The sequence below is a fragment of the Scatophagus argus genome, chromosome 5, assembly GCF_020382885.2.
Source record: "Scatophagus argus isolate fScaArg1 chromosome 5, fScaArg1.pri, whole genome shotgun sequence".
Lineage (NCBI taxonomy): Eukaryota > Metazoa > Chordata > Actinopteri > Scatophagidae > Scatophagus > Scatophagus argus.
Window position 1 is genome coordinate 20,572,002 of NC_058497.1, and position 15,249 is coordinate 20,587,250.

The 15,249-nt window shown below is 41.5% G+C and overlaps 1 protein-coding gene across 13 annotated transcripts in view; it reads right to left on the reverse strand.

The window, feature by feature from the left end:
- Positions 1–385: 385 nt before the first annotated feature.
- The window catches only part of robo2 (roundabout, axon guidance receptor, homolog 2 (Drosophila)), a 294,014-nt gene continuing 279,150 nt past the window's right edge, over positions 386–15,249 (reverse strand). For 12 of the 13 annotated variants that reach the window (XM_046389577.1, XM_046389576.1, XM_046389565.1 and 9 more), the window contains 8 exons: positions 12,082–12,241; positions 10,135–10,398; positions 8,856–9,070; positions 4,518–4,700; positions 3,869–4,027; positions 3,366–3,632; positions 1,807–2,001; positions 386–1,309 (listed from right to left, as the gene is read on the reverse strand). In XM_046389577.1, coding sequence (XP_046245533.1) covers positions 1,308–1,309; positions 1,807–2,001; positions 3,366–3,632; positions 3,869–4,027; positions 4,518–4,700; positions 8,856–9,070; positions 10,135–10,398; positions 12,082–12,241 — 1,445 coding nt within the window. In that variant the 3' untranslated portion in view covers positions 386–1,307. The remainder of the gene's footprint in view (positions 1,310–1,806; positions 2,002–3,365; positions 3,633–3,868; positions 4,028–4,517; positions 4,701–8,855; positions 9,071–10,134; positions 10,399–12,081; positions 12,242–15,249) is intronic. The other variant, XM_046389575.1, reaches the window with a different exon arrangement.

A 15,249-nucleotide genomic window follows, 5' to 3' on the forward strand; every position in this document is an offset into this window, starting at 1 on the left:
GTAAGTGCTCTAAAAAGAAAACAAGATTGAAATGGTGGAACTAAAGACATACAATCTAAAACATAAAAGATGTAAACACATTTTGTTGCTCCACAGATATTTAAGGTAGCTTTAGGAGTATCATCATACTAATCACAAGAAATACTCCTTTGTTTGTGATGTTTGCTTACCTATTAAGGCAATAGAAGTATCATAAATCTGCCTCTATAAGTGCTTTGACTGAACTGCAGCTTGTAGATAGATTTCACTGACTGCCGCCATCCCTTTTGACTGTTTTATGGTTAGTGTGCTATTATACTGATAGAAGTGTGTAAACACCCTGTTGTAAAATTTGGCAGCAAATCAAAAAACAAGACTTTAAACGTATGGAGAATCTTGTATTTAAAAAAAAAAAGAGCACTAAATGTTTCTGATAACAAACTATTGTTTTAGGGTAGCTTATTAGGAATTAAATAATCAGCTCAGTCACCTAAAGTAATACAGTATCCTAAATGCAGAATTTGTCCAGCCTCATATCTGCGCTTCTGACCCTCTGGAACCTTATGTGTCTGCCACCCGATTAGTCTAAACTGTGGAAACAGGTGCCTTATTTGTTGCTGTATGAGCAAAGCCTTACTCTTTAATATCTCTCTGTACATTAGTATATAATTTTCTTCTCTTTACTTTACAGTACAGAAACTCCTCTTCACATATTCTTCCGGTTCTTCATGTCAGCAGGAGCTATGTTTTTGTGCTTATCACCAAAAATTGCAGTGCAAAAACAATAATTAATAATAATGATAATAATTAATGGTAACTATTAACAAACAATGGATTATAAAACAATTATTTTATGGCACAACAGCCACTCAATTCACATATAATACAAATAACCAGATAAAACCAACTGTTCCTGTATATGGAAATAAAAAAGCTCAGAATGAATTAGGCTTGCATAGCAATGCAACAACAAGTCAAATAATATATTTACAAGAAACAAAATTCCCTTCCCCTCCCCCAAGGACAGTTACCAGAAAATTTGTTTTCATATAGATGTTTTCTTTTTCTTTTTTACTTGCCTTTTTTTAACAAAAACAAAATTACAGTAAGGTAGGAGGTGGAAAATATTTTCTTGAGGACAAAAACATAGTGAGATGTACAGTATGTCTGTGTCTATACATCACATTTACAGTTCTGTGACGCTGCTTTTCTCTTTAGTGCCACCTGCTGCACTCCTTCCCAAGACAAAGTTCGTTGCCCCAACTGATGAGGCACCACTCTTTTGAGGACAGACCAGGTTTACTCCAGTTCACATCCCAGGCAGATCACTCTGTGGAAGCAAGGAGAACAAAAGTTTCAAAACTGAGAAATAACATTTTTTTCACAGATACATTTCAACTTTACAAAATTTGCTTTCTTTCTAAGAATTATATGAGAGCAATTCTCATGTCTCACATCTCTTGATTAGCTTAGTTTAGTATCAATCAGTATCAGTTTTATTGACCAATAAATTTGACACCTAAAATTATCTCTCAATAAACAGAAACACAGAGCAGAGATGTTATATCAAGCTAAATAAATATAAGCAAAAGGCTAAAAGACTGTAAAACAAAATGTATGCTTATCAACGCCTAGCTCACTAATTAATATATCTGTGCTGAAAGTATTTCTCAGCTAACAGCAGCCAAGTGCACTGACCTCCCACAGACTGGATAAAACTGTTGTTTGGCAAGAAGGGGTTGTGATCATATTATGGAGAATTGTTGGACAACAAAACTTTTTTTCCACTATACATGCACTAAAACATCAAATTACTGCATTACTCACATAACTCTCCTGCAAACTGTCCCTGCCCATTGGCGCCCAGGAATTCAGCGTGCTCTGTGGCGGTCCACTGGTGTGGCTGTCGTGGACCGTCGGTCTTGCGTGGCCCAGTCGAGCCCTTGGAGGAGGCGGTGCCAGATGAGCTGTGGGCACCAGGGGAGGGGAAGGATGGTTTATTGTATGGCAGGCACCCGTCCTCTGAGAACACAAAGAAGGATCACAAGGCATACTTTAAATTTGAAAAGCAGACACAACACATGACTTATTGTTGCAGCGAAACACATCTAACATCTGATGCACGGAGACAGGGAGCACTTTGCAGTCCCCAACCCCCTTCCTCCTGACATCTGCAGAGTGGCAGTGCCAACAGACCATGCCAGGGCGTGCCACAGAGAGGACTCTCAGCCTCACACATGGCCTTGCAGCTACCAGCCTTATGAGGGGGTAAATACAATAACAGAGGGACCACTGGCTGCTGTGGTGCCCCCTGCTGCAGGGCAGCATAACACTGACCCTCAGCAGTCTCCGTCGTTGCATGAAATCTCATCAAACCGCTCCCCACTGCTCCGCTAATGACTGTAATAGAGTTTGCCCCAACCTCAGTGGACTCTACTGTGAATCAGTCAGCACTCTGACACATATGGGAATTCACCTAAGGGTGTTTTTTTTTTTTTTTTGTAAAGATGCTGATTGTGGCACCTGTCTTTGTCTCACAGTCTCAGATTAACTGTCTCAGAAAGTTCTGGCACAAAGAGAGAAGGGCACACAGCATGAAGATCTCTAATGGTAACAAACACACACGCAGACACGCACATACGCATGAAGGCAGAGACACACAGATGGAGTGTAGAGTGGCTGCTGTTTGTGCGAGAAAAGAAAGCCGGAGTGATTAGAGTGCATTTCAGTTGCTCGGGCCTCCTGCCTCACTTGGAGCGGAGCGGACCCATATTGGCAACAGTTACAGGGGCACTGGGGAGGCTGAGGGAGGGCTGAGGGGGCATTCTGGAAACCAGAGCAAGTGGCAGACAGTGCAATCTGTTCATGGGAGCCCAGTCTCATAGCAGCATGAAAGCTAACTTCAACACAAGAACTTTAGAGAAAACCTCCAGTTAGTTGCTAAGCCAGCAACTCCTGTGCCCTTGTTTTACTGTTGTAATCAATGAATTATCTCGTTATTTAAATACACATACTTCAGTCATGAATAGGAACATCTCCTCTTGTTTAGGTTGTGAAACCAACATGTTTCATTTCCTTAGAATTGCTGTAAATAAGCAAAATAAAAGAGGAAATTGTGCAGGGCTCTAAATGGATAGGTGATTGACTTCCCTGAATTTTTTTTAAACTGCTGGCAGAAAGACTCTATCTATTATCTGTCCGTGAATCTGTCAGTTCAACACTTGGTACAAATTAAACTTTTCTGACAACCACTGGATGGATTTCCAAATAAGTTTGGTAATTCCCCAAGTAGATCAAAAGTTCCAGCAGCTTAATTCTTTAGCTTATAATAACATACAGTACTTCAAAACCTTTGAAGTACATTTGCAGTCTTGTCTCGGCTGTACCTGTTTTGTGTCCCCTGCGCCCATCATCAGCTCGGTCCATGGAGCCCAGTCTGTCTTGAGCCTGGCGATGATGTTCCAAAGAAGTGCGTGCCTGTCTGTCGATGGAGCCCTTCAAATCATCCGGCCCAGTCAGGGCTCCTGACATTGGTGAGCGCTCCAAAGATGAAGCCTTCCTATCTATGGGGGGAACCATGCTGCTTATGCTGCGAGCCCCCTGGATACGACCCTGCCCCTGACAGGGAGGAGGCTCAGGGGGAGGAGGTAGGTCTGTGCCGAACAGGAAACCACACAATCAATCAACTGAAACCATAAACCGCTTATAAAATGTTTGTAAAACCTGATCACTCTGATCATATCTAGACACATTTCCATCCACAATTATATTATAGGAAAGTTACATTATTATATACACATCAATATAACATTATCTTATTTATAAAACAGATGTTTTGGGAAATTTTGCACATAAACTATTTAAAATGTGTTGTCAGTCACTGCCTCACCGTCTGCAGCAGCATCTCTCCGGTGGGGTGCTGTGCCCTGGCTTCGGGGTTTGCGCGTGGGCCTGGTGGCCCTCTGGTGGCCCAAGCTGTGTGTGCCGACTGTGCTGCCATCTGTTGAGAATGGACTGCTGGGCCGAGGCCTGTGGGACAAGCCTTTACCTGCGAAAAGGAAACAGGACCACAGAGCAGCTGGTTAATAAAGACGTGAAGTCAACACCTAGACAGTGGAGCTGAGGCTGTAATCAAGAAAGGTAGAGGCTATCAATCAAGGTTCAGAAACCTATTAGAAAACAACAGTTTTCATTAGAAGAGAAAACACGCTGGTGGATGCCTGTAAAAGACTGCAAGTAGAACACATCACCAAGTTATTACTCAAGGAACCCAAGAAAGCCAGTGCAAAGCCTGATGAGTTGTAGAGTTAAAAGTTCAGGATAGGGGATATGAGCAGTCCAGCCATGTACAGCAGATGTCATGCATAACCTGGGCACAGCGTGCACAAACAGCAGAGAGGAAATCACGAGCCAACATTACAGGAGGAAACATTAGCCAACGGATGACAGGAGGAAGAATCAGAGCAGAACCGAAAAAATCATCTGCCTCTGATAGAAGTTCCAGTCCAGCAGTGGGTAGCTGGTCTCCACACACCAACCTCTCTTGCTGAGGCTAGTGCCCTCTAGGCGGTAGCCTGCCTTATCAGCAGCGGCCACGAGAGCTTGGGCAAAGCTGCAGTGGGTAAAGATGGAGCCGTCAGACGAACTGCCCAAACTGGACCTATGGCTGGAGAAATTACGGTCATCCTCCGAGGCTGAGCCCCACCCATTCACCATGGACCCTGTGGAACACCACAGGATTCAGCCAATGTGTGTGAGTATGTAAGAATGTGTGAAGACGTGTGTGAATGAATATGTTCATTTTCCACATTTTAAACCACTCAAACTTCAATCATATCATGTTTATTTCAGTGGCCATAACCTTTACGCACATATGATCTGACATTCTGAACACCTGTGCTGCGATTTTACATTTAGATGGATGAATGTATTGAGTGATCTTATAAAAAGGAGGCAACATCAACGTCCTGCACTTAAATGATTTTGAACTTGCTGCAGGGAATTTTTGTTGTTGCAGGTGACTGCCTTTGTGTTGTAATTCTGTTCTGGCCTGTCCTCTTTCATCTGGTACAAACACAAGCACAACATAAATCCCATACCGACACACACACACACACACGTGTGCACACAAACACACACCAGATAGTACACAGTGGAACAGCAGGACTGCGTCAACTGATTTTGCTCTTCTTTTGATAGAGAAGAATGAGCACACCTGTGTAGAGCAGAGTTAGCAACAAAACTGCCTCAGGTGACACAGATGAAGCATCTCACAATACAATGTATTGAATCAAACACCTGGTAGTATGCACACGCGGTTTCTTTTAATTCCTGTTAAAAAATGCACAGCCACCGCTGTCAAAAGAGACTAAAATCAGAACAGAAAATCAAGATGGACCACTAATAGCTACTGTAGTTTAGACACCTCTACTCACATGTGTACTCAAATTTGTTACTTTAAAGATGATTAAAAGATTAGATAATAAGTCAATGTCCCATTATACATGCTACAAACCGTATTTGAAGTGCACACACAGGAAAGATGTATACATATCCTAAGAGTTTTGCCTTTTCGTTTATGTATCTGTGCTACTGTAAGTGCTTCTTCATGCTTCACTTTTTTTCTTCACACAAAAAGCTAGGCCAGTACGTTAAATATAAAAAGCATCAGTGTGCCAATAAAAATATGCCACTTTGGCAAGCAAAAACACAGAGAACAGTCGGCTAATGTGACAGCTTTCAGTGGGACTGGTTTGGCAGACTTTGCTCAAGTGGCACAAACCCAAGTGCTCTGCTCACACACACTCTAACCCTCCCTCACACAGAACGCAAGAGTGATGTGACTGAACAGACTGGTGTAACAGAGATCTGGAGGTGTGAGGGTAAAGGTTGTAGAGGGTGCGATGGGGACAAAAAGTTAGCAGCAGGATATATTAAAAGGTCAGTATGATACAAAAAGAAGCACAATCCTCTGCGGGGTGGTTGGCAGAGTTCAGAAAACTCACAAATATGTTGGGTGCAGTTAGAAGAGTTTGGTCTACTTCCCTATTCAAAAGATATGATACATTCACAAACGCACATGAACTTGGTAACATGATTTTAGTTTTATATTATTATCCAGATGCATTGGGAAAATCTTTTCAAAGAGTTTTCCACCGTCCCCATCTGTGACTCTCTTCATCTTTAACCATTTGTCTCAAAAAGGTGGTTACTCAGTCACTGGATGTGACTTCAGGGAATTGCACCTTCGACGGCTCAAGTTGCAACAGCTTTTCGTTCCTACTGCAGAAAAATTCTGTCAGATTAATGCAAGCTTCTATAAAATAGAAGCTTGCATAAAGTAGAGAAGGCCTTATACAACCCATTTTCACAGCACTAACTGAAATCCAAGGCGGTAACTACTTCGAGTCCTCCATCTTGCCGAGCTATTTTCTTTGAAATTCTTTTCTAAGAGTTTTTCTCTAAGAAAGAAAGACAGCAATTCCGCTGGGTCCAATCCTCCCACAAAGAATAGAGCAGATATTGAAGTATAGGCAGTGCCAGCCAAAGCACTGAAGCTTCCAACTCCTCCGGCTCAGCGAAGGAACACTGCCTCAGCAAATCACATCACAGACTGACTTTTCAGTTGCACTAACTGCCACTTTCTACTGCTGAACCTCTGGAGCACTTCTAATCTCAGAAATAGCAGTCCAATCAAACTGTGATCATTGTAACATAATTTGATAAAAATTCAATCTAGTTTTCTTTTTGTCCAAGAAATGTGGATTTTTTTCTGTAGCTGCAGACCAAGGTTTGCACTACGGCTCTGATGTTTTATCGTGTCTTGAACCAGAGCAATGGGCCAAGCCCTATACTCTAAAATCCACTGGCTGACACCTCCCATGCTGCATGCACGATAGTGCAAGACCAATAAATGGTAGAGGGTCGGGGGGCCAGTAAAACCCAAGCCAGGTCCCTCCTGCCACTAAAACTGATTTATATAGACGGAAACCCTAATCTGCATGTCATTAAGCTGGAGAATCATTCCCCTTGACGAGCAGGCGTCTCTACCTGCCACTGGGAGACGTGACCCTGCTCCTCACAAGCCTGACAAGGCTTTATGGGAGAGTAATCACCCAGAACTACACAGCTTTCAGGTCAGTGTAAGAGGAACAGCCTCAATGCTACAGCATCTCAGCTTCACGTGACATATGCCACCTGCACACAAAGTCAGGTAATACCTATGTGTTCATTTCATCTCTCTGGCTCAGGCTCAAGACATGGCTCTTCAGCACCTACCGCAACATCGGGATTTACATTTATCTCCTAAAAAATGTGTTGTATTATCTCAGAGTATAGAATAATACACTGAAAAGCCAGTGGAGACTGGTCTGTTGGTGAAAAATGGTCCCTAAGGAGAAGGCTGGTGGTTTTTCTTTTTTTCTGGGGCATCAGTGAAAATGTTTGATTTACTGGCCTTTGGTGTAACATTATGAAAACAGACCTATTTCCATATTATTAAAACAATGACAAATCTATCAAGCGGGGCTTGGCAGGACTCTCACTCCTACCCTCCCCTATTTACACAACCTCAAAATGGTGGCCACAATAAATCTCAGGGGATTCCCATATCCTCCCTCTCTCCCAAAGACTAACCCTGGAGCTGGGACCGTGTCTGTGCTGTCAGACGATGGGGTGCGAGGCAGACTTGCAGAGAGATAAGAAGAAATAGTGCTGTCTTCAGAGTAATACAGTGGAGGAGAGATGCACTAGATTAGGGCCCAGTTGCTGCTTTATATTCCTCCAAATACATCAGCAGTAGCATGTGTCAGCGTTACCAAAACCACTGTTCCATCATCCCATGGAAAACTACTCTTTAGAGCCACCACTGACAGGATAGACCAACAAGCAGCACTGACAACCCTCTTATTCTCATGCTTCCTCTCTCAGCTGGCTCAGCTCCTCTAGCTTCAGACAGAGTATATTTTCTGCTCACTCCCTGTTTCTTTCACCCATAAATTTCCCAATATGGGTTTTATATTTTAGGATTCACAGATTATATTGGATGACTCGACAGATACGCAGTGTCACAGGGCTGCACTACACCAGCATTTTGCATCACAACTTGTCCCTGCACTGCACAACAGCCGAATGCCATACTTTCATCCCTCCAGTTTTACTGTCTAGTTTACAGATGAACAGTGTGGCCTGGTCAGTATGAGAGCAGCAGTCCAGAACCCAGCTCTTGCTGCTGCAATGTCGTGTCCTTCATATGTCCCCCTGACAGACGGCTGTAAAAGTTTTCAGTGAGTTGTAAAAATGGAAATGGTGCCGCCAGTGTGGAATGGAATATGCTGCACGTGAAATTTATTTCAAATCTCCTCGGGAAGATATGGGTGGTACAGGCTCCGGAGGTGTGTGTGAGTTAAATCACAGTCACTCTCCCCTGCTCACCACGCTGCTCCTTCCTCTTAATTTCCCTCTCACTATCCTGTTTAAAATTCATGGACTTTCTTATCTCTTTTTGGAAATGATAATTATAATTCCCCAGAGTCTGCCAAAAGTGCTTAAAAAACTTGATTAAGGGACACTCAGTAAGCATGTTAACATAAAAATGTATGCAGAGTAGACTGATTAAGAACATGTCATGAACAACAATCCATTTACTAAGACATGTAATGACAGTGGGAATTGTCACGTTTTTCCATTTGGAGACAAGCATTTAAAATTTCAAACATGGATTTGAACAAAATGTGCAATACTGATTAATGAGTGTCTAAAATAATAATGCAATATGTGAACAGATATTGCACGATAAAATAAAATAAATTAAATGCAATTACAATATGATTAACAAAAAATAGCCACAGCCACAGGGCGCAATAAAAAAGCCTTACCTGTTAAAGAGCTGTCCAGGTTGTCCATGCTAGACCCTGGTGTGTGCTCAATGCCGCGAGGATGCCTGGCTCCGTAGCCTTCATCCTCCTCCTCTTCCTCCTCTTCCTCATCCTCATCAGGCAGGTCTGTCTCCAGGTCAGAAACCATTGTGCTCGACACGTAGCCCACTGGAGGAGCTGGAGCCTGGGGAGGAAGTGAGCCTACCTGCATGTGCCTGGGAAGAGGAAGACATATTACTCTACATAGTGTATATACATACAATATACATGACTCTACAGGCATGAACATACAGCATATATCAGTGAGGATGGAGGAATGGCGAACAAAGGAAATATTTAGTAGTTTCTATGCCACAGGATGATGAAAAAATAAGGATGTATGTGGAACTGGGGAGCTAATTTTACAGGCCTCTTTTACATGTGCAGCACTGAATAAATCTGAACAATTCCACTAATTCCACGACGGTACTTGCATGCTAACACAATAACCCACTAATTGCTGGTGTAGAGGGTACAAAGGCACGCTCTCTCCAGGCCTGTCGACACATGGCTGTCACCTCAGTGGCAGCCTGCTCTGCTGACAGCCGCGTTTGTTTGAGGAGTGCAATGTCTTTGACGCGTTTTGCAGTGGGAATTGGTTGTAATTACTGGCCCTCTGGTGTTGTCAGAGATGCTCTCTAACCAACATAGTCATTACTGAGTAACATGACATCTCCTTCCTGACAAGCCTTCCCTGTCCCCCCCCACCGCCCCATTCCACTATTATGAATGAATGCCAGTTTCTCGTTGTCTCTGTGTTTCTGACAGAATGAAGCATGGTCTTCATCTGACTTGCATGAGCACAACAACAATGGAATGTGCCGTATTGGGTGTGGGGGAAGTAAACAACCATGGGTAAGAAATTGTGTCTCTTAGAGTGAAGAAAATACAGTAGTTGCCTAAGTGGTGGCATGGGCCCATTAAAATAAAATGATTAATGGGTTTATCTCCACTGCATACACAGTTGACATGAAGAATACTGCAAGACCAAAACAAATCCCGGCAGCAATACACAATACACGCAGAATGTAAAGTAAGCATTTCAAAATGACAAGAAGGCATATATTATCAACTCTAAAAATTTATCTTTATAGATATTTTGATGTAAATGAGATAATTGCATATAAAAAATCATTTTGCTAGTACTGCTGTACTTCCTTGAATTAATATAATACAGACTAAGGGGCGATTAAAAGGGTAAAAAAAAATTACCCAGTAATTTTAATACTGCAGTGTTTACCATGTCTGTTTTGCCATGTCCATTTGGTATGCTCTGGTCAGTTCGTCCAAATGGGCCTGAAGCACTGGCTGCATCTCGTCCCGGGGGGAAGGGGTAAGCGTGGCTGTGGATTGCTGTCCAAAGGACACAGCAGCTGGGGAAGAGGCGACCCCTCGGATGGGTGGGGTGGGGACCCGCTCCTCCTCTTCCTCCAGCTCATCTTCCATACCCTGGTGAAGGTAGGTCTGCACGGGCATGGGCGGGCCCCAGCCATCACTCTCATACCTAATGTAAAAAGAGATACTGAAATCAGAGACTGGATAATATTAAAAAATATGATGTAACTAAATATAAAACTATTGCTATAAAAACTAAATTCCTATGTACTATTAGAGCTTTGTGACCTTGTCCAACTTCGGCAAAAATTTGTTATATGATAGTCGTGAGTGGAATTATGGAGGTAGTCAGGCTTCACTTCCTCATAGCTGTGCTTATACATGCTGAAATAATACTAGCCATAAAGAAAATGTTCATTAAAGAAATTTGTCAGTGCACACTCCATAGGACATAACTGTTTTAATCTGCTGCCATTAACAGCAGCCCCAGATTTACAGTGCACAGGACTCTTCATTTGCCAGATAGCCTATTAAAGCAGATGACTCTCCCAGATTGTAAATGGCAGCAAAGGGACATGTCACGTACTGGACCAAAGACACAGTAACACTTAAATAAGCCTCTAACCCTTCTTTGTTTTCTTTGCACAACATAGCTTCTGTTGTATTCACTACGCTAAATGAAATGTTAAAAATGTCTCAGTTGATTTTAAAAAGGCATGTAATTAGTGTATATATGAACAAAAGAAGTGACTGGTTTTGCATCAAACACATATAATAACTTGTCTTCTGAACAAACTCTGAGGCGGGTAACAATCTGCTGCTAGAAATCTCTCACTCTGTCTGTCCCGCTTTTTGTTTTTTTTAATGAAACAATGCAATAATGACTTTTTTTTTTTTTCCCACTGTGGAATTCAGCAAATAGCTTAATCTGAAACCATCTGTGTGTCTACGAGCTGGTAGCAGCAGGAGACCACCCGAACAATGTTTTATTTTTTCTCCTTTCATTTATTTTCAAGCTGTGAAGTCATCTGATGGATTGTAGACAGGATCAGCAGATAGTTTGATCTGCAGCAATCTGTGTATGCGTTTTCTTGTGGGAGCCTGTGTAGGTGAATGTGTTTTTGTTTGTGTATATCTGAGTGGCTGTAGAAACAATATGAATGTTGATCGTTCTCTTTTCACCAAATGTTGAGTAGTACAGTAATTAGCAGCAAAGCAAACAGAGCTGAAACCTATTATTGCCCACATGTATATGGTGTTGCTCACACTGGCAAGCTCTGTTTTGCTCTTTCCAGCAAGCAAGTGACCAGATTCTCTACTACTCGGGAGGCAGAGGAGGAAAACATATTATGATAGTGGTGAGGAAGCTGAAGTGCATATGTGCTCAACCGCTTTCTACTGTCATCTTGCAATGTTTTAAACATTTGCCTAAATAAATAAAATATTTAAACAGAAACTGTATTTGAATGCACCTTCCAAAAAAAAAAAGTTTCATCAGATCATTATTATTGCTATTAATATTATTAGTAGAAGTAGTATTTTGTATGGACAATGCACAATACATTATATATATATATATATATATATATATATATATATTGTCTTAGCTATAGCTATAGCTGAAAGTTATGATAGACAGGCAGACAGGCAGCCTTTCAGCTTGTCGGTTTCTTGACTAATTTTAGGTTTTGCAAAGTGGGAGGCTTCAGTATCTGAGGTTCAACCACTTGTAAGCTGAACAAAAATAAATAAATAAATAATACCGAAAAAAAGTTTAAATGTCTGTTCGGAGCACATTTTCTGCTCATATCCAAATACTGTGTTCATATTTGTTTAGAAGCAGCAGACATACCCTCCCCCTTCATGATGCTCAGTGGGATAATGGTCCATCTCAGTGCCAGGGAGGGGGTGTACAGGGGGAGGAGGCAGAGGAACATTGGCCCAGTTGGACCCATTGGCTTTACTGGGTTTGGAACCAGCCTTGGTCTTCTTCTTCTTGCCTCCCTTTCCACCTACAAAAAAGAGGAAGGGATGCATTTAAGAGACACAGTCATTGAAAAATGTCAAAGAAAGTCAAACAAATGTGACGAACGTGCTTTCTAAAGAAACTCAATTCAATCCAATTATTAGATTACAGATGCATTTGGATTCAACTCACCCTTGAAAAATTATACACATTTTCAAACACAACATTTCAATGGGCTCGTGCCTGTCAGCACTTACATAGAAAAGCTCAAGGTTGCCTGAAGAAAAGCTTACTTCCATTGGTTAATTGGCTGAAAAGACTTAAATCTCCATAGAAACAGGAGAGAACGGCAGTAAATGAGGCTGAGACAGACCTTTGTGCCCCACCCATCCCTCAGTGTCCCTTTTAACACCAGGCTTTGGGTTCCACAATGAAATATCTCACTTCACAGCATCATCATAATGAATGGGTTGTGTAGTGTCAGTGTGTCCCTAATGGAATTCACTGAGAGTCTATTACTACTTTCATTTCTTTTATTACACCGGAGAGCCGCTAACCCCATCCATTTCCACTCGTATCCCTCCAACACCAGATTCTCCTCTGTCCCATCCATCTTTATAAATCTGCCAGCCAGGTCAGTGCTGGCTTTTATACAATTTGGTCACTGTGAAAGAATTCTTTTTTCCCTTCAAAACACATTTGACTGTTTTTGAATTGAGGTATATACAGTACACACCTACTCCTGAATGCTAAGACATGCTGATGAAAAACGAACTTCTCTTGTTAGATTGTCATATCACCTTAAAAGCAAGTCTTTGTGATCTCTATGTGAAGCTTATCAACAAAAACAAAACTTTACTGATATTAACTTTAGTTACATTTCTGAGCTGTTTGTAATTGTCATTAACTGGCAATTTATCACCAAAAAAAAAAAAATAATAAATTCCCCACATTACCTCACGGTACCTTTCAAGTTCATCACACACTGTATTGCATATCAGTTTGTGGAACCCTATCCTGTACCATTAACTTTTAAGAGTGGAGGTTGTGCAATTTTTTTCTCATGCTTCTTAGACTGTGCACATGAAAGGGAAGCGGGGAGACATATAGCACAGTATTTGCATATATAACTCAATTTGTGGCCATGAAATACCTCAAACTGACGTCAGACTAGTGAAAGCCATCTTTGGGAAACGTTGCTGAACACATTTGTATCTGTCATTTGATGGTTAGCCTTTGCTGCCAAATGCCTGTGATCACTTTTCCCTGTGCCACAAAAAAAGCTGCCAATATGGCATCTTGTGCAAAGTAACATTGTGCACTCCAGTGTAATCTAATAAACTGCCTTGACTCAGGCACAGCAAATAGTAGATCACTGTCATCGAAAAGAGACATACAGAAGCCATGATAGCAGATAGCAGAGAAATAAAAAGACTGTGCAAAATGTTTTACGTCCCAAAAATTGTAATTATGTTGCTTTTATTAGTCTGTTCACCAATAAGAAAAACAAGAGCTTCAAAGATGAGCATGGTAAAAATGCAGGGGAGGAACTATAAGGCATAAGGAGATAGAAGAGGTGTCAGCAGAATAAGATTAATAAAGAATGGAAGTAATGAAAGAAACAACTGTAAGCCCAAGACAGGCAGCACCACAGTGTAAGTATAGTTTGAAAGTAATTGGGTTTCTAATCGTACCTCTGGGCGATGCTTGACTTTTACCAATAAATGGTGAGCTGACGTGATTGTTCAATCATCCTTAGTCCCTCCACACAAGACCAGCCATCAATATTGTAAATGAGCCTCTTCTAGGGAAGGATGGTCTGGCACTAGAATTACAACAGCTCACCCCAAATATGAAAAATACAGAGAGAGGCTGTGGCTAGGAGCTATACAGGAATTACACAGTGAACCCATCTCCACTGACAAAACTGGGCCTCTCTTCAAAGGGGAACTCAGACTAAATATAGACTCAGAGTTGGGTATTTATACCCAGGGTTTGGGCGCTCCCAGCCTATAACTGTGGGGCTGCATAGCCTTGAGCTTGCTTTGTTTTGATTGGTGCGTCAGTGCTGAGGGGAAAGCCACAGAGAAGAGACTCTAGAAAGAGCCAGATATAGCTTCTGAGTGGGAGAATCATTGGAAAAGGACATCAGAATAACTGAAAGTCATGTATCATCGTGTTTCTTTTTTTTTTTTTTTTAGATAAAAATAAATATAACATGTTACATAACAAGGTAAGATGCAACACATACAGAGAGTGCAGGAGCACAATAGGTCCCATAAAGGCATGGACTTCCCATAATCATGGATGTTCACAGACTGTGAGTGCAGTGAGTCTTCAGGGTCTCAAACTGCTACAGAGAACACAAGCTACCTCTTCTCCCCTACACTAAGAAACGCTTTAATGAGCAGCTTCGTGTCCCCACTGTAGATCCATGCTGCCATGAAAGCTGCTCTATTTCTGTTCCTTTTCATCCTGCTCTCCTCCTTCAGACCTGACATTCATTATTCCTTCAGTCCCCTTAGAGGGAGGGCACGACACTAACTTCAACTTTTCCCTCGTTCAAACGCAGAGTTTACTTTGGTTGAAGTCTGGATTAAATCTTAACTTGTAAAAATTCCCACCACTGGCACCGGATAGTATATACTACAGAGAAGACATATAGTCAGATATTAATTTTAGTGCTATGTATAAACACGCAAAGATGTTAACCTCCATTATACAGTATACACTAATCAAATGATATATTTTGATAAGGACTACTATGTAAGGGTAGGTGGAGGAGTACTGACCGAGATGAATTATTAAAACATTTTATTACTGTGTCTCAAACAGCATTCATCTGTCTCCCTTGTAGTTTTTTCCCTTCTTATCTCATTAAAGAAATGGTTCAATGTTTAGGGAAAAACACTTATTTTCTATCTTGCCCAGAGTTACATGAGAAGATTAGTTAGCTTAGCTATCCTAATGACTAGAAGCAGGGCCAACAGTCTGACGACAAAACGACAACAAAATCATCCTACCAGCACATCTGAAGATTACTAATTTAAATGT